Source organism: Melospiza melodia, chromosome 5, assembly GCF_035770615.1.
Source record: "Melospiza melodia melodia isolate bMelMel2 chromosome 5, bMelMel2.pri, whole genome shotgun sequence".
NCBI lineage: Eukaryota > Metazoa > Chordata > Aves > Passeriformes > Passerellidae > Melospiza > Melospiza melodia.
The window spans coordinates 91,126,922-91,146,626 of record NC_086198.1 but is presented as its reverse complement, the minus strand read 5'-3'; the positions used below and the strand labels follow the sequence as shown (position 1 = coordinate 91,146,626).

Here is a 19,705-nt window from a genome sequence, read left to right as displayed (position 1 = left end):
ACCCCCCGGGACCCCCCGGATCCCCCCGCGCTCCCGGCATCCAATAAAACTCCCCTGGACGCGCTGCCTGCGCCTGGAACCGGGCACCGGGCGGGGACACCGGGAGGGGACACTGGGAGGGACACGAGGGGACACGGGAGGGGACACGAGGGGCTTCGGGTGGGACACGGGGGAGCAGAAAAGGGACTGGGGGGGTCACGGAGGGGACCGGGGGTCACAGGAGGGATCCGAGAGGGGCACTGGGAGTCCCGGAGGGGACTGAGGACCCCGGGCGTGTCACAGAGAGCTCCAGGATGGAACCAAGGGGACATTTGGGGATCCTGGGGTGGCACCGGGAGTGCTGGGTGACATTTGGGGGTCGCGGGTGGGACCAGGGGACACTTGGAGGGCACTGAGGGTCCCCAGAGGGCACCGGGAGGGGGCGCAGGGCCATTGGGGGTCCGGGGGTGGCACCGCGGGGCCATTGGGGGTCCGGGGGTCGCACCGCGGGGCCATTGGGGGTCCGGGGGTCGCACCGCGGGGACATTGTGGGGGGGCGGCTCCCGCCACGTGCGGCCGCGCGCGCACCGAGCAGCGCGGGAAGGGGCGGGGCAGGGGCTCGCGCGCGAGGCTGCCATTGGTTGGCGCGCAGGAAAAGGCGGGAGGGAACGCCCCCTCCCGGCTCTGATTGGCAGGCGCAGCTGAGGGGGCGGGGTTAGTCCCTCCTCTGCCTGATTGGCTGCGGGGCGGGTCCATTGAGGGCGGCTTGCGGTGATTGGCGGAGGGAGCGGCGCAGTGGGCGCTGATTGGTGGAGGAGGGAGGAGACGGGCTTCCGGCGGGGAGAGCGCGTCAGTTCCGGACGGCGGCAGCGGCGGGAGGACGATGGTGAGTGAGGGGACGGGCCCGGGCCGCATCCGCCGCCATCGGGCGTGGGGAGGGACCCAGGAGCTCCCTCCGACCGTATCGGGACGCGCCGGGACCGGCGGGAGGCCGGGGGAGCCGCATCGGGCCGGGCCGGGCCGGGCGCGGGGATGGGCGGGAGCGTGGCGCCGGTGCCGCCCCCGGTGAGCGGAGCCCTCGGTGCCGCAGGTGCTGCTGCACGTGCTGTTCGAACATGCGGCCGGGTACGCGCTGTTCGCCGTGCGGGAGGTGGAGGAGATCGGCATGCTGCTGCCGCAGGTACCGCAACGGCGGGAGCGGGGAGGAACGGGAGGGGAGAGGCGGGAACGGCGGGGGGAGGCGGGAACGGGTATCGAGGACGGGGGGGCCAGGAGAGGACACACCGGGAGCGGGGATGGAGAGAGGCGGAAGGACCGGGGAGGCGGGGGGGAACCGGCGGGGGGGTGGCGGTGCCGGGGCCGTTCCCCGTGCCCGGTGTGACCGGAGCCCCCGTCCCGGTTGCCCCCGGTTGCAGGTGGAGGAGAGCGTCCTCACGCTGGGCAAGTTCCACAATGTGGTGAAGCTCGTGGCGTTCTCGCCGTTCCGCTCGGCGCAGAGCGCGCTGGAGAACATGAACGCCGTGTCCGAGGGTGAGCGCGGCGGGGCCGGGGACACCGGGAGCGCCCCCCCGTACCGCGGGGACCGCGCTGAGCCCCCCCTGTCCCGCAGGAGTCCTGCACGAGGACCTGCGGCTGCTGCTGGACACGGCGCTGCCCCCCAAGAGGAAGAAGGTGCTGCTGGGGGTGGGCGATGCCAAGATGGGCGCGGCCGTGCTGGAGGAGCTGGGGGTGCAGTGCCAGACCGGGGGCGTCGTGGCCGAGCTCATGCGAGGTGAGAGGGGACAGAGGGCACAGGGGACGTTTCTGGGGTGCTGGGAGGGGTAAGGAGCGGGGGGACGCGGTGCTGTGGCTGTGAGGTGTCCCTGGGGTGCACGTGGTGGCACCTGTGGTGGCACCGTTGCCCCCCGTGTCCCCGCAGGGATCCGGCTGCACTTCCCGGCGCTGGTCCGGGGCCTCACGGCGCAGTCGGCGGCCAAGGCCCAGCTGGGGCTCGGCCACAGCTACTCCCGGGCCAAGGTGAAGTTCAACGTGCACCGGGTGGACAACATGATCATCCAGTCCATCAGCCTGCTGGACCAGCTGGACAAGGACATCAACACCTTCTCCATGCGTGTCCGGTCGGTGGGGATGGGTTTTGGGGGGTTTGAAGGGTTTGGGGGTCCCCTTTCCCCTCCCCATGCTTACCACAGGCAGCCGCTGCTGCTCCGGCCGCCTGTACAGACCGGGGAGGGACAGCAGCTCCCCAGGGGACACTGGCCGGGCCTCAGGGCCACGGCGTGGACCAGGGGGGACATTGGGGACGTGGTGGGGACACGCGGAGCCGGCTGGGCCTGGGTGGCAGCGGTGACCGTGTGCTGTCCCCGCAGGGAGTGGTACGGGTATCACTTCCCCGAGCTGATCAAGATCGTGCCCGAGAACTCCATGTACTGCCGGGTGGCCAAATTCATCGGGAACCGCCGCGAGCTGAGCGAGGAGAGCCTCGAGGGGCTGGAGGAGATCGTCATGGACAGCGCCAAGGCCCAGGCCATCCTGGAGGCCTCCCGCTCCTCCATGGGTGAGAAAGGCTCTCAGGGGCACCGGGGGGGCCTGGCCAGGTGCCCAGCGCTGCCACTGACCCCGTGCCACCGCCAGGCATGGACATCTCTCCCCTGGACCTCATCAACATCGAGAGCTTCTCGCGCCGCGTCATCTCGCTGTCCGACTACCGCAAGGGGCTGCAGGAGTACCTGCGCTCCAAGATGAGCCAGGTGGCCCCCAGCCTGTCCGCCCTCATCGGGGAGGTGGTGAGTGTCCCCAGAGTGCCCCCCCTGTCACCTCCCCGGCTTGGAGATGATGTCAGAGTGAATCTGTCAATCCACTGAGTTGTGCTGCTGACACTTCCACTGCTGATCCCAGCCTGGGGGGACTCCCTGTGCCCTCGGGGGGTTCAGAGCCCCCTGTAACCCCCCCTGTGCCGTCCCCCAGGTGGGTGCCCGCCTCATCTCGCACGCTGGCAGCCTGACCAACCTGGCCAAGTACCCGGCATCGACGGTGCAGATCCTGGGGGCGGAGAAGGCCCTGTTCAGGTACCCGGGGCGGTCGCGGTGATGGCGGCCGAGGGGCAGCGGCCGTGACCCGCCGGGGGTGAGCAGCCGGCCCCAGTCTGAGCGACCCCCGGAGCACGGCGGGCTGGGGAGGGGCTGTCCGGGGTGGGGGTGGCACTCGGGGGTCCTGACCCCTCCCTGGGCACTCGCAGGGCGCTGAAGACGCGGGGGAACACCCCCAAGTACGGCCTCATCTTCCACTCCACCTTCATCGGGCGCGCCGCCGCCAAGAACAAGGGGCGGATCTCGCGATACCTGGCCAACAAGTGCACCATCGCCTCGCGCATCGACTGCTTCTCAGGTGCGCTGGGGGGTTTGGGGGGCACGAACAGGGTGGGCACTGTCACGGTGGGCACTGTCACTCGGTGCCAGGTGGGCACAGGAGGGCGCTCAGGGCATTCGGGGCCGCTCTGCCATGATGGGAACATTTTTCGTCAACAGCATCTCACCCCGGTGAATGGTGACTCCTGTGGGCTGAGCAGAGCGCGGGGGGCTCTCGGGGGGTTTGGGGGTGCAGGGTCGGTGCTGAGCCCCCCCGTGCCCTCCCCACAGAGGTCCCCACCAGTGTCTTTGGGGACAAGCTGCGGGAGCAGGTGGAGGAGCGCCTGGCCTTCTACGAGACCGGGGAGCCGCCCCGCAAGAACCTGGAGGTGATGAAGGAGGCCGTGGTGGAGGTGAGGATGGTGAGGGATGAAGAAGAGGGGTGAGGGTGACAAATGGAGGCTGTGGGACAGATGGAGGAGGAGGTGAGGTCTTGGGGGAGATGAAGAGGGTGAGGTGCCAGGGGAATGAAGATGGAGGTGAGGTGCAGGAAGAGTGAAGGAAGTGACGGAGGTGAGGTGCTGAGATGAAAATGATGAAGGTGTTGGGGCGATGAAGATGATGGAGGTGAGGCCTTCTGGGAGATAAAGATGGCAGCAATGAGGTACCAGAGGATGGAGATTGGGAATGGGAGGTGTAAAGGGGGTGGAGGTGCTGGAATGGTGGAAGGTGGTGGTGGAGGTGATGAAGATGATGGTGAGGTGCTGGGGTGATAATGGTGAGATCCTGTGGTGATGAAGGTGATGGTGAGATGCTGGAGGGATGAAGTGAAGGTGAGGTGCTGGGGTGATAAGGTGATGGTGAGATGCTGTGGTGGTAAGGGTGTTGCTGGAGGGATGAAGCAGAGATCCTGTGGTGATGAAGGTGATGCTGGGGGGGATGAAGGCAATGGTGAGATGCTCTGGTGATGCAGACAATGCTGAGGAGCTGGGGGGATGAAGATGAAGGTGAGGGCCCTGTCGGAGGTGATGTCACTGTGCCATCCTGACCCGCTGTGGAGGCCAAAGACTGATTTAATGAGTCTGATCCGACCGGGGCCGGGTGTGGGGACAAACCCCGGGACCCTGCCCTGGCTCACGTCCCCTGCGTGTCCCCAGGCCAGCGAGGTGGTGGCTGAGGTGAAGAGGAGGCAGGAGAAGAAGGAGAAGAAGAGGAAGAAGAGGGAGAAGCGGCGGCTGGAGGCGCTGGCAGCAGCTGCTGAGGAGGCAGCAGAGAACTCGGTGATGGAGACAGAGGTGAGGGGAGGGGCTGAGACCCTTTGAGGGGTCCTGGAGGGGTCTCTGTGCCCCAGGAGGGGAGGATGGGCTCAGAGCTGATGGGGGGCTCCCCTCCCCACAGGAGAACGACGTGGGCGCCAAGAAGAAGAAGAAAAAGAAGAAGCAGCAGCAGCCAGAGGAGTCAGAAGCAGAGGCAGAGCCCGAGGAGAACGGGGTGGAGGAGGAGGAAGAGGAGGAGCCATCACCCAAGAAGAAAAGGAAAATCGTGGTAGAGCCTGAGGAGGAGGAGGAGGAGGAAAAGAAGAAGAAAAAGAAGAAGAAGAAGAAGGCAGTGGCTCAGGACTCAGAGGAGGATTAGGGAGCAGAGATCAGTCAGCACATGGACTGACAGACTGATGGACAGGCAGGAGCCAGGAGTGGCCACTCCCCTGCTCCCCTGGTGGCCCCAGCTGTGTCCTGTGCCACCGTGGCCACCTGGAACGGGTCACAGCCCCTGGTGGTCTGGGTGAGTCCCTGTGGCCAGCAGCAGCCCCTGGACTGTGCCTTACCGAGTGGAGCTTCCAACCCCTGTCCCTTCCCTGGGGCCTGGGCTGTGGGGCTGTCCCCAGGCCGTGTCTGTGTCCCCTCCTTGGGGACATGGGGCCGTGTGGGGCTGTCCCCAGGCCGTGTCCCCATGCCCATGCAGTGCAGGGCTGCCCACACCCCAATAAAGGGCTGAGGTTGTTGCTGATCCCTCCTGTCGTGCTCCGTGGCTGGCAGGGGGTGCCCAGGCTGTCCCCACGGGGGTCACCCTGTCACCAGCAGCCTGCCCGGCCCTGGGGACACTGACAGCAGCAAGGTCACACCTGAGGCCACTTTATTGGAGTCGCCAGGGGCGGGGCTGAGGTCACTGCACCTCCAGGGCATCTATCACGGCCTGGGTGAAATCCATGGAGGTGGAGTAGCCCCCCATGTCCGCCGTGCGCACCTGCAAGGAGACCGGAGGTTAGGGGGGCACCGACGGGGGACCTGCAGAATCGGGGTCCCCCCGGCCCCAGGGTGGGCTGTGGCGCTGGGGCTTGGGCTCCCTGGAGCCCTCTGCACCCCCAAAGCTGTCCTGTGCCTTGGGGACACGTGGAGGGGCTGCTGAGCCCTGTGCCCCAGAGTCCGGTGCGGGCTCTGCTTCCAGCAGGGCCCCCCAGCTCAGCAGCCCCGGGTCCCCCCAGGGCAGGGCAGGGCAGCATTGCCCCCCCAGCTCAGCACCCCAAAAGCTGCCCCGGGTCCCCCTAGGGCAGGGCAGGGCTGCAGGGAAGCGTTGGACCCTTTATTAGCAAAGCAGAGTACAGAGCACGATGGCAGAGTACAGACACGATGGCACAGCCCGGGGTGGCACCAGGCCCGGCCCACGGGCACAGCGTTAGGGGATCGGCTCCCAGCTCCCCAATGCCCATGGACTGGGGGCACAGGGTCACCCCCCACCCTGTGCCAGCTCTGGAGTGTTCCAGGGTCACCCCGTGGCAGGGGGACCCTGTGCCAGCAGCTGCCAAGGGGGTGCAGGGTGGGGAACTCACCCTGGGCATTGCTGAAAGCTGCATGAGGTGGGCACCACGGGAATGGGGGCACTGGGGTCCCACAAAAATCCCACACTGGTCCAACAGTTACAAGGGTCCCGTGGGGATGGGGCTCCCACAGTCCAAGGTTCCATTCTCACAGGGATCCCACAAATCCCACTGGTCCAACAAGTCAAAATGACCCCATGGAAAAGGGAGGGTCCCATAGTCAGGGATCCCGTGGGAATGGGGTTTTACAGTCCAAGGTGCCATTCTTACAGAGATCCCAAAAATCCCACTGGTCCAACAGTCACAATGACCCCATAGGGAAGGGAGGGTCCCACAGTCAGGGATCCCGTGGGAATGGGGGTCCCACAGTCAGGGATCCCATGGGAATGGGGTCCCCCAGTCCAAGGTCCTGCTCTCACAGGGATCTGGGAATCCCACTGGTCCCACAGCAATGATAATCCATTAATGGGGATCCCATGGGAATTGGGGGTCCCAGAGCCATGGTGGGTGGTCCCAATGTCCCAAGGAGCTGCCAATGATGTCGGGGCGCTGCCACATCCCCCCAGAACCACCCAGCAAACCCCAAACTCCGCACTGGCCGCCTCCTGTGGGCATGGGGAAGGGTGAAGGTTCCTGGGGCTCCTCCCTGTGGGGTGGGAGGGGTTTGGGGAGGGGTCTGGGGGGGGGGGGGCTAAACCCCATAGCTGGGGTGCAGGGGGAGCTGCTGGGGGCCTCAGCCCCATAGTTGGGGTGCAGGGGGAGCTGCTGGGGGGCCTGAGCCCCATAGTTGGGGTGCAGGGGGCCCTAAGCCCCATAGTTGGGGTGCAGGTTGTCAATGACGGACTTGACGAAGTCGGAGGTGGTGGAGTAACCGCCCAGGTCCCGGGTCCGGACCTGCAAATCCAACACAGGGAGGGGAGAAACGGGGAAAGGCTCTGGTGAACACCGGGGGAACGGCTGGGACAGGGACAGGAGAGCAGGGACAGGCAGCAGGGACCCTCCACAGCCCTGCCAGGACCTGTGGGGGCAATGGGGACATGGAGAGATCCTGAGAGCCCTGTTAGGATTTGGGGTGGAGATGGGGCTGTGGAACATCCCTGAGAGTCCTCCCAGGACCTGTGGTGGGAATGGGTCAGTGGAATGTTTCTGAGAGCCTTGGGGTGGGAATCTGGATATGGAGAGGTTCCTGAGAATCCTGCCAGGACCTGTGGTGGGAATGGGAACATGGAGAGATCCCCGAGAGCCCTCTTAGGATTTGGGGTGGAGATGAGGCTGTGCAATGTCCCTTGAGAACCATGCCAGGACCTGTGGTGGGAACAGGAAGGCGGACAGATCCCTGAGAGCTCGGGTGGGAATGGGGCTGTGGAACATCCCTGAGAGCTCTGGGGTGGGAATGGAGAGGTTCCTGAGAGCCCTGTTAGGATTTGGGGTGGAGATGGGGCTGTGGAACATCCCTGAGAGTCCTTCCAGGACCTGGGGTGGGAATGGGAACATGGACAGGTCCCTCAGAGCCCTGGGGTGGGAATGGGGCTGTGGAATGTACCTTGAGAGCCCTGCCAGGACCTGTGGTGGGAATGGAAACATGGAGAGATCCCTGAGAGCCCTGTTAGGATTTGGGGTGGAGATGGGGCTGTGGAACATCCCTGAGAGCCCTGCCAGGACCTGGTGTGGGAAGGGAGCTGTGGAAGGTCCCTGCCAAGAACCCAAATGGAGACAAGGCCGTGGCGGATCCCCCAGCCCTGCCAGAAATCCCTCCTGGGCCAGGACATGACCACAGGGGCTGGACACAGCCGTGGGCCTGGCATTGTGGCTGGAGAGAGGAGAGGAACCAGAATTGCAGCTGGAGAGAAGAGAGGAACCCAAATTCCAGCTGGGAAGAGAAGAGGAACCCCAATTCCAGCTGGGAAGAGAAGAGGAACCCCAATTCCAGCTGGGAAGAGGAGAGGAACCAGAATTGCAGCTGGGAAGAGGAGAGGGACCAGAATTGCAGCTGGGAAGAAGAGAGGAACCAGAACTGCAGCTGGAGAGAGGAGAGGAACCAGAATTGCAGCTGGAGAGAGGAGAGGAACCCGAATTGCAGCTGGGAAGAGGAGAGGAACCCAAATTCCAGCTGGGAAGAAGAAAGCAGCCCGAGAAGGTGACCCAGGCACCACCAGCCCTACCCTGTGTCCCACACTCACTTTTCCACCTTTGATCACCTTCTTCACCGCGTCCGAGATCATGTTGGAGTGGTATTCCAGGCTGGAAAAGGGGGGCAAGCAGGGGGTCAGCCCCTCAGGAGCCCCCCCAGACCCCCCAAACCCCCCCTGGGTGCCCGGCACGTACTTGAGGTGCCGCAGCATGTTGGAGGCCGAGAGCAGCATGGCCGTGGGGTTGGCGATGTTCCTGCCCACGGCCTGGGCGAAGGGGTGCCGGGCTCCCTGTGGGACACAGGGCACGGTGACGGGGCGGTGCCACCCTGCCAGCCTCGGGGGTGCCGCCCTGGGGTGGCGCGGGGGTGCCCGTGCCCGCTCACCATCTCGAAGACGGCGTACTCGGCGCTGTAGCTCTCGCCGGGCACGACGCCCGCGCCGCCCACCAGCCCCGCCGCCAGGTTGTCCACGATGTTCCCGTACAGGTTGGGCATCACCAGGACATCAAACTGGTACGGGTTCTGCACCAGCTGGCATGGGAATGGCATGGGAATGGCATGGGAATGGGGCACTGAGGGCTGGAACAGCTGGGGGGAGGCTCAGCCCCGCCCTGGCACAGGGGGCACAGCCCGGGTGTGGCGGGGCTGGGTGAGATCTGAGGCGTCTCCAACCCTGATCGTTCCATGCTTGGAACTGCCTGGGGCAGCAGAGAGGGATGGGGAGGTTTTAGGGATTTAAAGGGGAGTTTTTAGGGATATAAAGGGGGATTTTTAGGGATATAAAGGGGAATTTTTAGGGATATAAAGGGGAATTTTTAGAGATGTAAAGGGGAATTTTTAGGGATTTTTAGGGGAATTTTTAGAGATTTAAAGGGGAATTTTTAGGGATTTAAAGGGAATTTTTAGGGATATAAAGGGGAATTATTAGGGATATAAAGGGGAGATTTTAGGGATTTAAAGGGGAATTTTTAGGGATAGAAACACACGCAGCCCCAGTGAGGCTGCAGGAATCCAGGTCCCCCCAAATCCCCCCCAGGAGCAGCACTGAGATGGCCCCAGAGCCCAGGTGAGACAGAGCTGGGAATGCTGGGGGGGGGTTCCTGCCTGGCACAGGGGACAATGCTGGGGCCAGGCGGGCTCGGTGTGCCAAGGCCTGGAGGTTCCAGCTGCTCAGAGAGGGTTGGGAAGGGAGCAGGGACAGGGACAGGGGCTGGGGACACGCTCAGGGCTGTGGCTCACCTGCATGCAGCAGTTGTCGATGATCATGGTGTCGAATTTGATCTTGGGGTACAGCTCGGCCACCTCCTTACAGCACTGCAGGAACAGCCCATCCCCCAGCTTCCTGCACAGGGAACACCAGCAAGGGTTGGGGACAGCAGGGAAATCCCAAAGGCTGCAGGGATCCAGCAGGAACTGCAGGGATCCAGCAGGAACTGCAGGGATCCAGCAGGAACTGCAGGGATCCAGCAGGAATTGGGATCTGGGACACCCTTTGGGGCTCCTCATGCTGCTTCCCCCCTCCTCTCCCTGATGGGAAGGGGATTTGTCCCAGGTGGAGCTGTCCAGGGGCTCCCATCAATGATTCCAGAGCTTGGGATTCTGCAGGAATGACCCCAAGCCAATGATCCCACAATCCATGGGGACAGGGTTGTTATGGAGATGCTGCCCTGGGAATATCTGGGCACTGATTGATCAATAAATCTGATCAGCAGCAGGGCAGGGTCTGCTCACTCCTGGCTGGGAGCAGAGAGAGGGAAAAACTCCAATGCCAAGGAAATTCTCATCTCCCTCACCCCAATCCCCAGTGTCCAACCTGGCCTTGGGCACTGCCAGGGATCCACAGATTCTCTGGGAATTCCAGCCAGGAATTCCTTGCCAAGATCCCAGCCCAATCTCCCCTTTCCCAGTGGGAGCCATTCCCTGGCTCCTGTCCCTGCAGGCCTTGTCCCCAGTCCCTCTCCAGCTCTCCTGGAGCCCCTTCAGGCCCTCTGAGCATTCCCTGGATTTTCCCTTCTCCAGGGGAACATTCCCAGCTCTGCCAGAGCAAAAGAGCTCCCCAATCCTGGAATGGTTTGGGTTGGAAAAGACCTTAAATCCCAAAAATTCCCATCCCATGGGCAGGGACACCTCTCACTGTCCCACGGTGCTCCAACCTGGCCTTGGGCACTGCCAGGGATCCAGGGGCAGCCACAGCAAATCTGGCAATTCCAGCCCAGCCAGCAATTCCTTGCCAAGCCCCAACCCCCATCTTTTATTTCCACCTTGCAGCCCTTCCCCCTCTCCTCCCCTGCAGGTCCCTCCAGGTGTCCTGGAGCGCTGGCAGGTGACACTGGCAGGTGACACTGGCAGGTGACACTGGCAGGTGACACTGCGGTCACAGCGCACGGCTGAGGGTGGCAGTGGCACTCACATGATGTTGGCCTTGTGCACAGCTGTCACCTTGGCCCGGCCCTTCTTGGTGGCGTAGTCGAAGGCGAACTTGGCGATGCGCTGGGACTTGGCCCTGGTGATGATCTTGAGGCACTCGATCACCCCCTTGGCACTCTGGGGACACAGGGGTGTCACAGGTGGGCACGGCCACCCTGCCTGGGCATGGCCACCCAGCCTGGGCACGGCCACCCTGCCTGGGCATGGCCACCCAGCCTGGGCACGGCCACCCCAGCCCTGGCTCCTGTCCCTGCAGGCCTTGTCCCCAGTCCCTCTCCAGCTCTCCTGGAGCCCCTGCAGGCACTCTGAGGATTCCCTGGATTTTCCCTTCTCCAGGGGAACATTCCCAGCTCTCCCAGAACAAAAGAGCTCCAGAATCCTGGAATGGTTTGGGTTGGAAAAGACCTTAAATCCCATCCATTCCCACCCCATCCATGGGCAGGGACACCTCCCACTGTCCCAGGTGGATCCAGCCTGGCCTTGGGCACTGCCAGGGATCCAGGGGCAGCCACAGCAAATCTGGCAATTCCAGCCCAGCCCCTGCCCACCCTCCCAGCCAGCAATTCCTTGCCAAGATCCCAGCCCAATCTCCCCTTTCCCAGTGGGAGCCATTCCCTGGCTCCTGTCCCTCCATCCCTTATCCCCTGTTTAATAATCCCTGACCCCTATCCCTAAAACCCAACCATTCCTTTTCCCATTTTTTCCCCTTTTTTCCCCTTCCTCTCCAGCTCTCCTGGAGCCCCTTTAGGACTCTGAGGACCCCCTGGAGCCCCTTTGGGGACCCTGAGGACCCCCTGGAGCCCCTTTGGGGACCCTGAGGACTCCCTGGAGCCCCTTTGGGGACCCTGAGGACTCCCTGGAGCCCCTTTAGGACTCTGAGGACCCCCTGGAGCCCCTTTGGGGACTCTGAGGACTCCCTGGAGCCCTTCTGGGGACTCTGAGGACTCCCTGGAGCCCCTTTGGGGACTCTGAGGACTCCCTGGAGCCCCTTTGGGGACTCTGAGGACTCCCTGGAGCCCCTTTAGGACTCTGAGGACCCCCTGGAGCCCCTCTGGGGACTCTGAGGACTCCCTGGAGCCCTTTTGGGGACTCTGAGGACTCCCTGGTGCCACTCTGGGGACTCTGAGGACCCCCTGGAGCCCCTTTAGGACTCTGAGGACTCCCTGGAGCCCCTTTGGGGTCTCTGAGGACTCCCTGGAGCCCTTTTGGGGTCTCTGAGGACTCCCTGGAGCCCTTTTGGGATCTCTGAGGACTCCCTGGAGCCCCTCTGGGGACTCTGAGGACTCCCTGGAGCCCCTTTGGTGACTCTGAGGACTCCCTGGAGCCCTTTTGGGGACTCTGAGGACCCCCTGGAGCCCTTTTGGGATCTCTGAGGACTCCCTGGAGCCCCTCTGGGGACTCTGAGGACTCCCTGGAGCCCCTCTGGGGACTCTGAGGACTCCCTGGAGCCCCTTTGGTGACTCTGAGGACTCCCTGGAGCCCCTTTGGTGACTCTGAGGACCCCCTGGAGCCCTTTTGGGATCTCTGAGGACTCCCTGGAGCCCTTTTGGGGACTCTGAGGACCCCCTGGTGCCCCTCTGGGGACTCTGAGGACGCCCTGGAGCTGTCTCCTGTGCAGGTGGCACTGCAGCTGTCCCAGGCTGTCCCCATGTCCCACCTCGTGCTCCAGGGAGCTGTACTCGCCCTCGGTCTGCTCCCGGATGATCACCAGGTCCAGGTTGTTGTGGCGGGTCTGGTAGCCCGAGAGGCTCTTCACGTGCACCACGTTGGCAAACAGGTCCAGCTTCCTCCTGGGGACATGGGGACATCATGGGGACATCATGGGGACATCATGGGGACATCATGGGGACACGGGGACAGGGTCACCGGGGCTGCTCCGGGGTCACCGCGTCCCCTCTGGGCACTGGGGACACGGCAGGGCCACCCCCCCTCTGCAGTGTCCCAGGGTGAGCAGGGACAGCTCCTGGACACCGATGGTCCCTCAGGACCCATAACTCATTAATTAGTAATTAACAGGGTTTTGGCTTCCCAATAACTCATTAATTATTAATTAACAGGGTTCTCCCAGTGACAGATTCTGGGATCCACCCCAGCATCTCCAGAACTTCCAGAGAAGCACAGGGGCAGCTCCAGGCTATGGAGTTCTGTCTCCCAATAACTCATTAATTATTAATTAACAGGGTTCTCCCAGTTACAAATTCTGGGATCCACCCCAGCATCTCCAGAACTTCCAGGGAAGCAGGATGAGTTAACAGGGGCAGCTCCAGGCTATGGAGTTTTGTCTCCCAATAACTCATTAATTAACAGGGTTCTCCTAGTGACAGATTCTGGGATCCACCCCAGCATCTCCAGAACTTCCAGAGAAGCACAGGGGCAGCTCCAGGCTATGGAGTTTTGTCTCCCAATAACTCATTAACTAATAATTAATGTTTTTTTTTCCCAGTGACTGTCCCCTCCAAGTGCCAGGGGACACAACCGGGGTCACCCCCTCTGCAGGACCCCAGGGTGAGCTCCTGGCCATGGACGGTCCCTCAGGTGTTTGGCTTCCCAATAACTCATTAATTATTAATTAACAGGGTTTCTCCCAGTGACAAATTCTGAAAGCCACTTCACCACCTCCAGAATTTCCAGGGAAAAAGGGTGAGTCAGCAGGGGCAGCTCTTGGCTATGGAGTTTTGCCTCCCAATAACTCATAAATGAATAATGACATTAATAATAACATTAATTAATGTTTTACCCACAGTGACTGTCCCCTGCAAGTCCCTGGGGTCACCCCTCTCTGCAGGACCCCAGGGTGAGCAGGGACAGCTCCTGGCCAGGGATGCTCCCTCAGCAGTTTTGCCTCCCAATAACTCATTAATTAATAATGACATTAATAATAACAATAATTAATGTTTTTTCCCCAGTGACTGTCCCCTCCAAGTGCCACTAGACACAACTGGGGCCACCCCCCCTGCAGAACCCCTCAGGGTCCCACTGAAATTTTGTTTCCCAGCCCACACAGAATCCCTCAGCCTTTTCCTCTGCCCCCTAACTCATTAACGATGAATGAATGAATGAATGAATGAATGAATGAATGAATGAATGAATGAATGAATGAATGAATGAATGAATGAATGAATGAATGAAGGAATGAATGAATGAATGAATGAATGAATGAATGAATGAATGAATGAATGAATGAATGAATGAATGAATGAATGAATGAATGAAGGAATGAAGGAATGAAGGAATGAATGAATGAATGAATGAAGGAATGAATGAAGGAATGAATGAAGGAATGAATGAATTTCCCCCACCTGAGCCTCATGTCGTAGGACGCCAGGTCTCCCTTGTACTCCATGGGCGTGTGGATCTTCCCTGCAGGACACGGAGCGGGGTCAGGACAGGGGCATTGTCCCAGTGTCCCACAGAACCCTCCCCTGGCACAGCCTGAGGGGACGAGGGGTGACAAGGACAGGGACAAGGCCACCCTGCCCAGGTGCTCACCAATGAGGGCCACCTTGCTCTCCTTCATGGAGTCCACCACCCGGTCCAGCTTCTCCTCGGACGCCGTGTTCTGCACCTCGCTCAGGTGGTGCTCGTCAAAGATCACGGGGACATTGCCAGCCTGGCACAGGGACAGGGACAGGGACAGGGACAGGGCCACCACGGTCACACAGGGGACACCACAGGGGACACCACAGGAGCCCTGAGGCAGCCAGGCCCAGGCTCAGGGACAGGAGGGGTCACCTCAGTGGCACTGATGGAACTGTGGGACATTTCCCTTGGGAAACCCCTCTGAGGTGACCCCAGCACTGCCAAGGCCACCCTTGGGATGTCCCCAAGTGTCACATGCACAGGGCTGGCAATCCCTCCAGGGACGGGGATTCCCCCACTGCCTTGCAGAGCCATTTTGAGGAGGAATTACCCCAAATCCCAAATCCCTGCAGGAATGGGGACCCACCCTCTGCCTGTGGGACACTCAGGGACACTCAGGGACATTTAGGGACACTCAGAGACGGGCAGGAACACACAGGGACACACAGGGACATGCAGGGACACACAGGGACAGGCAGGATACTTGGGGACAAGCAGGGACAGGCAGGGACATTTAGGGACACTCAGGGGGACACAGAGACACCAAGTGACACACAGGGACAAGCAGGGACACACAGGGACAGTCAGGGACATTTAGGGACACTCAGAGACGGGCAGGAATACACAGGGACACACAGGGACATGCAGGGACACACAGGGACACACAGGGACATGCAGGGACACTAAGTGACACACAGGGACAGGCAGGGATGAGCAGGGACACTCAGGGACAGGCAGGATACTCAGGGACAAGCAGGGACAGGCAGGGACACCAGGGACATTTAGGGACGCTCAGGGGGACACAGAGACACCAAGTGACACACAGGGACAAACAGGGACACGCAGGGACACGCAGGGACACAAAGGGACATTTAGGGAGGCTCAGGGACACTAAGTGACACACAGGGACAGGCAGGGACACTCGGGGACATTTAGGGACACTAAGTGGCACACAGTGACAGGGACACTTAGGGACACACATGGATGCTCAGGGACACTCAGGGACAGGCAGGAACATTTAGGGACACTCAGAGACACACAGGGACTTGCAGGGACACACAGGGACACTCAGGAATACAGAGGGACATTTAGGGACACTTAGGGACGCTAAGTGACACATAGGGACAGGCAGGGACACTAAGTGACACAAAGGGACAGGCAGGGACATTTAGGGACACTCAGGGATACTCAGGAATATGCAGGGACAAGCAGGGAGATTTAGGGACACTCAGGACACACAGGGACACTGAGGGACACTGAGGAACTCACAGGGACATTTAGACACACTTAGGGACACTCAGGGACATACAGAGACACTCAGTGACACACAGGGACATTTAGGGACACTCAGGGACAGGCAGGAACACACAGGGACATTGAGACACACTTAGGGACACACAGAATTGCTCAGGGACATGCAGGGACACTCAGGGACATTTAGGGACACTAAGTGACACACAGGGACAGGCAGGGACATTTAGGGACACTCAGGGATACTCAGGAACATGCAGGGACAAGCAGGGAGATTTAGGGACACTCAGGGACACACAGGGACACACAGGGACACTCAGGGACACTGAGGAACTCACAGGGACATTTAGGGACAATAAGTGACACACAGGGACATGCAGGGACATTTAGGGACACTCGGGGATACTCAGGAACATGCAGGGAGATTTAGGGACACCCAGGACACACAGGGACACCCAGGACACACAAGGACATTGAGGGACACTCAGGGACACTGAGGAACTCCCAGGGACATTTGGGGACACTCGGGGACACTCAGGGCCACTCGGGGCCAGCTGCTGCTGGTGTCCCCAGGCCAGGCCGTACCTTGAAGACCTCCTTGACAGCGTGCATGAGCTCCGGGCCCACGCCGTCCCCCGGCAGCATTGTCACCTGGAATGTCCCCTCCGCCCTGTGGCACTGCAGGGACACAGCGGGGTCACCCCAAAGCCCTCTGGCACCGGGGAGGGGACAGCAGGGTCACCCCAAAATGGGACAAAGTGACCCTCAGGGACCTGAGCCACGTCACACCCACGGGGACACGGAGCGATGGGCACTTGGGGACGTGGAATGTTTGGGTTGGGAGAGCCCTGCAGGGCCAAGGCCACCACTGAGCGTTGTCCCCAAGTGTCACAGGGCTGGGAAATGCCCCAGGGATGGAGGCTCCACAGCTGGGCAGGGCTGGACAGGAGGAAAATCCCCACAATGTCCCCACAAGGGACCCTTGGGGACACCCAAAGCTCTGCTGGCCCAGCCTGGGTCCCTTTGTCCTGTCCCTGTCCCCAGCTGTCCCCTCCTGGCAGAGCCACAGGGTCCCCCCTGGTCCCCCCTTTTCTCCAGGCTGAGCCCCCTCCCCAAATCCATCCTGGACGTGCTGCAGACCCTGGAGCCTGGTCCTGAGGGGCCCGGAGCCAGCCCAGGACAGAGCTGTGACTGTCCCTGTCCCTGTCCCTGTCCCTGTCCCTGTCCCTGTCCCTGTCCTGAGGGGCCCAGAGCCAGCCCAGGACAGAGCTGTGACTGTCCCTGTCCCTGTCCCTGTCCCTGTCCCTGTCCCTGTCCTGAGGGGCCCAGAGCCAGCACAGGACAGAGCTGTGACTGTCCCTGTCACTGTCCTGTCCCTGTCCCTGTCCCTGTCCTGAGGGACCCAAAGCCAGCACAGGACGGAGCTGTCCCTGTCCCTGTCCCTGTCCTGAGGGACCTGGAGCCAGCCCAGGACAGAGCTGTCCCTGTCCCTGTGCCTGTCCCTGTCCCGAGGGGCCCAGAGCCAGCATAGGACGGAGCTGTCCCTGTCCCTGTCCCTGTCCCCCAGGGGTGACCCCCCCCGACACCACGTTGGGGCCCTGTCCTGCCCAGCACCTGCAGCAATATCCTGCAGGGATTGCTGAGAGCTCCCAGCACAGCCCGGGCTCCTAAATCCCCTCAGCCATCCCTGCCCCCGGGATCCCAGGGAATTCTGGACAGGCATTTCAGGAGGAATATCCCAAATATCCCCCCCAGATCTCTCCAAGGTTGGGGACTCCCCATTTCTCTTTGCAGGAGGAATTTCCCCAATATCCAGGGACACCCCAGTGCTCCTAAATCCTCTCATTCCTTCTCCCTGCCCTCAGGATGCCATGGAATTTTGGACAGGCATTTTAAGCAGGAATTTCCCCAATATCCCACCCAGATCTCTGAAGGGATGAGGTCTCCCCATTTCTCCTTCCAGGAGGAATTTCCCCAATATCCAACCCCATATCCCAGCACAGCCTGGTGTTCCTAAATCCCCTTATTCCTTCTCCCTGCCCTCAGGATCCCATGGAATTTTGGACAGCCATTTTGAGCAGGAGTTTCCCCAATATCCCACCCCAAAATCTTGCCAGGGATGGGGACTCTCCCCTGCTCTTTCCAGGAGGAATTTCCCCAATACCCAATTTTCCCCAATATCCCAGCACAGCCTGGTGTTCCTAAATCCCCTCACCCCATCCCTGCCCTCAGCACCTCCTGGAATTTTAAACAGGCATTTTAAGAGGAATTTCCCCAATATCCCACCCAGATCTCTCCAAGGTTGGGGACTCCCCACTTCTCTTTTCAGGAGGAATTTCCCCAATATCCACTCACAGCCTGTGTCCCTAAATCCCCTCATTCCTGCCCTCAGGATCTCCTGGAATTTTGGACAGGCATTTTAAGAGGAATTTCCCCAATATCCCACCCAGATCTCTCCAAGGTTGGCAACTCCCCACTTCTCTTTTCAGGAGGAATTTCCCCAATATCCAATTTTCCCCAATATCCCTGCACAGCCCTGCGTTCCTAAATCCCCTCACTCCTTCTCCCTGCCCTCAGGAGCACCTGGAATTTTGCCAAGCCCCGTTTTCATGGCCCAGACCACAACAGGACCTCACTGATCACTCCTGGGATGTCCCACCCACCCCTCCCCTCCTTGCCCAGCCTGGAATTCCCTGTGGGAACCCCCCCAATCCCAGCCCAGGGAATTCCCTGCCAGCAATGCCAGGGAAACTCCAACCCCCAGAGGGAACGGGGAAGGAGGGAGGGAAGGAAAGCTGAGAGTCACAAATGAGGAGCTTTAAATAAGCTGGAATCAAATGTCCAGGGCACAAATGTGAAATGCCAGCAGGCAGAGCTGAGGGAAGGGCAGCGCCTCAAGGTCACACTGAGCCCTTCCCTCAGCCATGTTCCCACGGAATCAGGGAATTTTCTGCCTGGGAAAAACCTCAGAGACCCCCCCAGCACCGCCAGGGCCACCACCGGCCACGTCCCCAGGGGATGTCACACCCCACTGCCCTTCCCAGGAATGTCCCAATTGCCAACATCCCACCCAAACCTCCCCTGAGGCCTTTCCCCAAACCTCCCCCGTCCTCTCAGGGGGTTCTGGGGGGTCAGAAGTTCCCCCCTGAGCCTCTTTTGTGCCCCCAAACGCCCAGATCCCCTGCTCACCTTGGCCTGTGCCTGCTGCAGGAGGGTGGCCGAGGTGCCCAGCGCCCGCCATGCCCCGAGGCTCTGGGCACGCAGGAGCCCCTGGGGGTGAACAGGTCAGAGAGGGGATCCCCAATGCCCACAGGTCAGAGAGGGGTCCCCAATGCCCACAGGTCAGAGAGGGGATCCCCAATGCCCACAGGTCAGAGAGGGGATCCCCAATGCCCACAGGTCAGAGAGCCCCATCAGGGGGTGCCCCCCCCATCCCCAAAATTCCACCCCAAGCCAAAAATGCCACCCCCAAAATGACACCCCCACAAGCCAGCATGAAACTCCTCCACCCCAAAGTGAAGCCCCCCGGCTCTCACCTCACACTCTGCCCCACACCGAGCCCCTAGACCCGACTGAACCCCACGACCCATGTGAACCCCGAGACCCGTCTGAACCACCCAGACTGACCCTCCCGGACACATCTGACCCCTCACGGACACCCCCAGACCTATTTGAACCACTCAGACCCGTCTGACCCCTCACTGACCCCTCCAACCCTCACTGACCCCTCACGGACCCTCCCAGCCCTCAGCGACCCCCTCCGACCCCCCCCAACCCTCCCTGACGCCCCTCAGTGACCCCTCACGGACCCCCCAGACCGTCCCAGCCCTCACTGACCCCTCCTAGCCCAGAGAACGAAGAGGTCAGACCCCGTTTGACCCCCCTGACCCTGCCCGACGCCCCCACACCCGGTGTCCCCCCCCAGAGCGATGTCCCCGCTCGTTCCGTGCCCTCAGTCCCCGCGGCTGAGCCCGCTGTCCCCTCGCTGCCCGTGTCCCGTCCCCCCCTCACCGCCGCCGCCGCCCGGCCCGCGCTGAGCGCCGCCATCGCTGCCAGCCCAGAGTGCACCGCGGGCAGGGGGCGGGGCGCTGAGTGACGTCATGGGGCGGGGCCTCGCTGGGCACGTGGCGCCCCCTGGCGGACGAGCGGGGTAGCGCGGGAACGGGAACCCCTCAGTGT

The 19,705-nt window shown here is 61.6% G+C and overlaps 2 protein-coding genes and 2 non-coding genes across 6 annotated transcripts; 3 read left to right on the top strand and 1 right to left on the bottom strand.

Annotated features, from left to right (window-relative positions):
• Window positions 1-811: 811 nt before the first annotated feature.
• NOP56 (NOP56 ribonucleoprotein) lies at window positions 812-5,330 on the top strand. The gene is made up of 12 exons (XM_063157823.1): window positions 812-865; window positions 1,070-1,159; window positions 1,395-1,509; window positions 1,589-1,750; window positions 1,898-2,096; window positions 2,346-2,533; window positions 2,611-2,762; window positions 2,944-3,044; window positions 3,215-3,363; window positions 3,615-3,736; window positions 4,481-4,618; window positions 4,722-5,330. The coding sequence occupies exons 1-12, from the start codon at window positions 863-865 to the stop codon at window positions 4,956-4,958; spliced, it is 1,656 nt and encodes a 551-aa protein (XP_063013893.1). The 5' UTR covers window positions 812-862; the 3' UTR covers window positions 4,959-5,330.
• LOC134419169 (small nucleolar RNA SNORD56) lies at window positions 3,473-3,544 on the top strand. Its single transcript, XR_010027995.1, has one exon. It is a non-coding gene; the product is annotated as a small nucleolar RNA SNORD56 (small nucleolar RNA).
• Window positions 4,344-4,412, top strand: LOC134419168 (small nucleolar RNA SNORD57). The gene has a single exon (XR_010027994.1). It is a non-coding gene; the product is annotated as a small nucleolar RNA SNORD57 (small nucleolar RNA).
• A 109-nt stretch (window positions 5,331-5,439) lies between the features above and the next one.
• On the bottom strand, window positions 5,440-19,600 carry IDH3B (isocitrate dehydrogenase (NAD(+)) 3 non-catalytic subunit beta). 3 transcript variants are annotated; one of them, XM_063157825.1, is made up of 13 exons: window positions 19,538-19,600; window positions 18,716-18,796; window positions 16,112-16,204; window positions 14,186-14,306; window positions 13,996-14,056; window positions 12,354-12,486; window positions 10,680-10,813; window positions 9,509-9,611; window positions 8,654-8,800; window positions 8,464-8,558; window positions 8,319-8,379; window positions 6,913-7,032; window positions 6,843-6,870 (listed from the first exon to the last, which is right to left on the bottom strand). In XM_063157825.1, exons 1-12 carry the CDS (start codon window positions 19,571-19,573, stop codon window positions 6,943-6,945), a joined length of 1,155 nt encoding a protein of 384 aa, XP_063013895.1. In that variant the 5' UTR covers window positions 19,574-19,600; the 3' UTR covers window positions 6,843-6,870; window positions 6,913-6,942. The 3 variants fall into 3 exon arrangements, with proteins under 3 accessions (XP_063013897.1, XP_063013895.1, XP_063013896.1); XM_063157827.1 differs by lacking the exons at window positions 6,843-6,870; window positions 6,913-7,032 and adding an exon at window positions 5,440-5,567; XM_063157826.1 differs by lacking the exon at window positions 6,843-6,870 and having other exon boundaries at window positions 6,884-7,032.
• Window positions 19,601-19,705: the final 105 nt, after the last annotated feature.

What these genes read in the sequence shown, in the direction of transcription:
- NOP56 (XM_063157823.1), top strand. An exon ending in GCGCATCGACTGCTTCTCAG is followed by an intron (nt 3,364 to 3,614) that starts GTGCGCTGGGGG and finishes CCCTCCCCACAG; the next exon opens with AGGTCCCCACCAGTGTCTTT. An exon ending in TGAAGGAGGCCGTGGTGGAG is followed by an intron (nt 3,737 to 4,480) that starts GTGAGGATGGTG and finishes GCGTGTCCCCAG; the next exon opens with GCCAGCGAGGTGGTGGCTGA.
- IDH3B (XM_063157825.1), bottom strand. Translation starts at nt 19,573, where the DNA reads ATGGCGGCGCTCAGCGCGGGCCGGGCGGCGGCGGCG. An exon ending in CTGTCAAGGAGGTCTTCAAG is followed by an intron (nt 14,307 to 16,111) that starts GTACGGCCTGGC and finishes TCCCTGTGCCAG; the next exon opens with GCTGGCAATGTCCCCGTGAT. An exon ending in AGTACGCCGTCTTCGAGATG is followed by an intron (nt 8,559 to 8,653) that starts GTGAGCGGGCAC and finishes TGTGTCCCACAG; the next exon opens with GGAGCCCGGCACCCCTTCGC.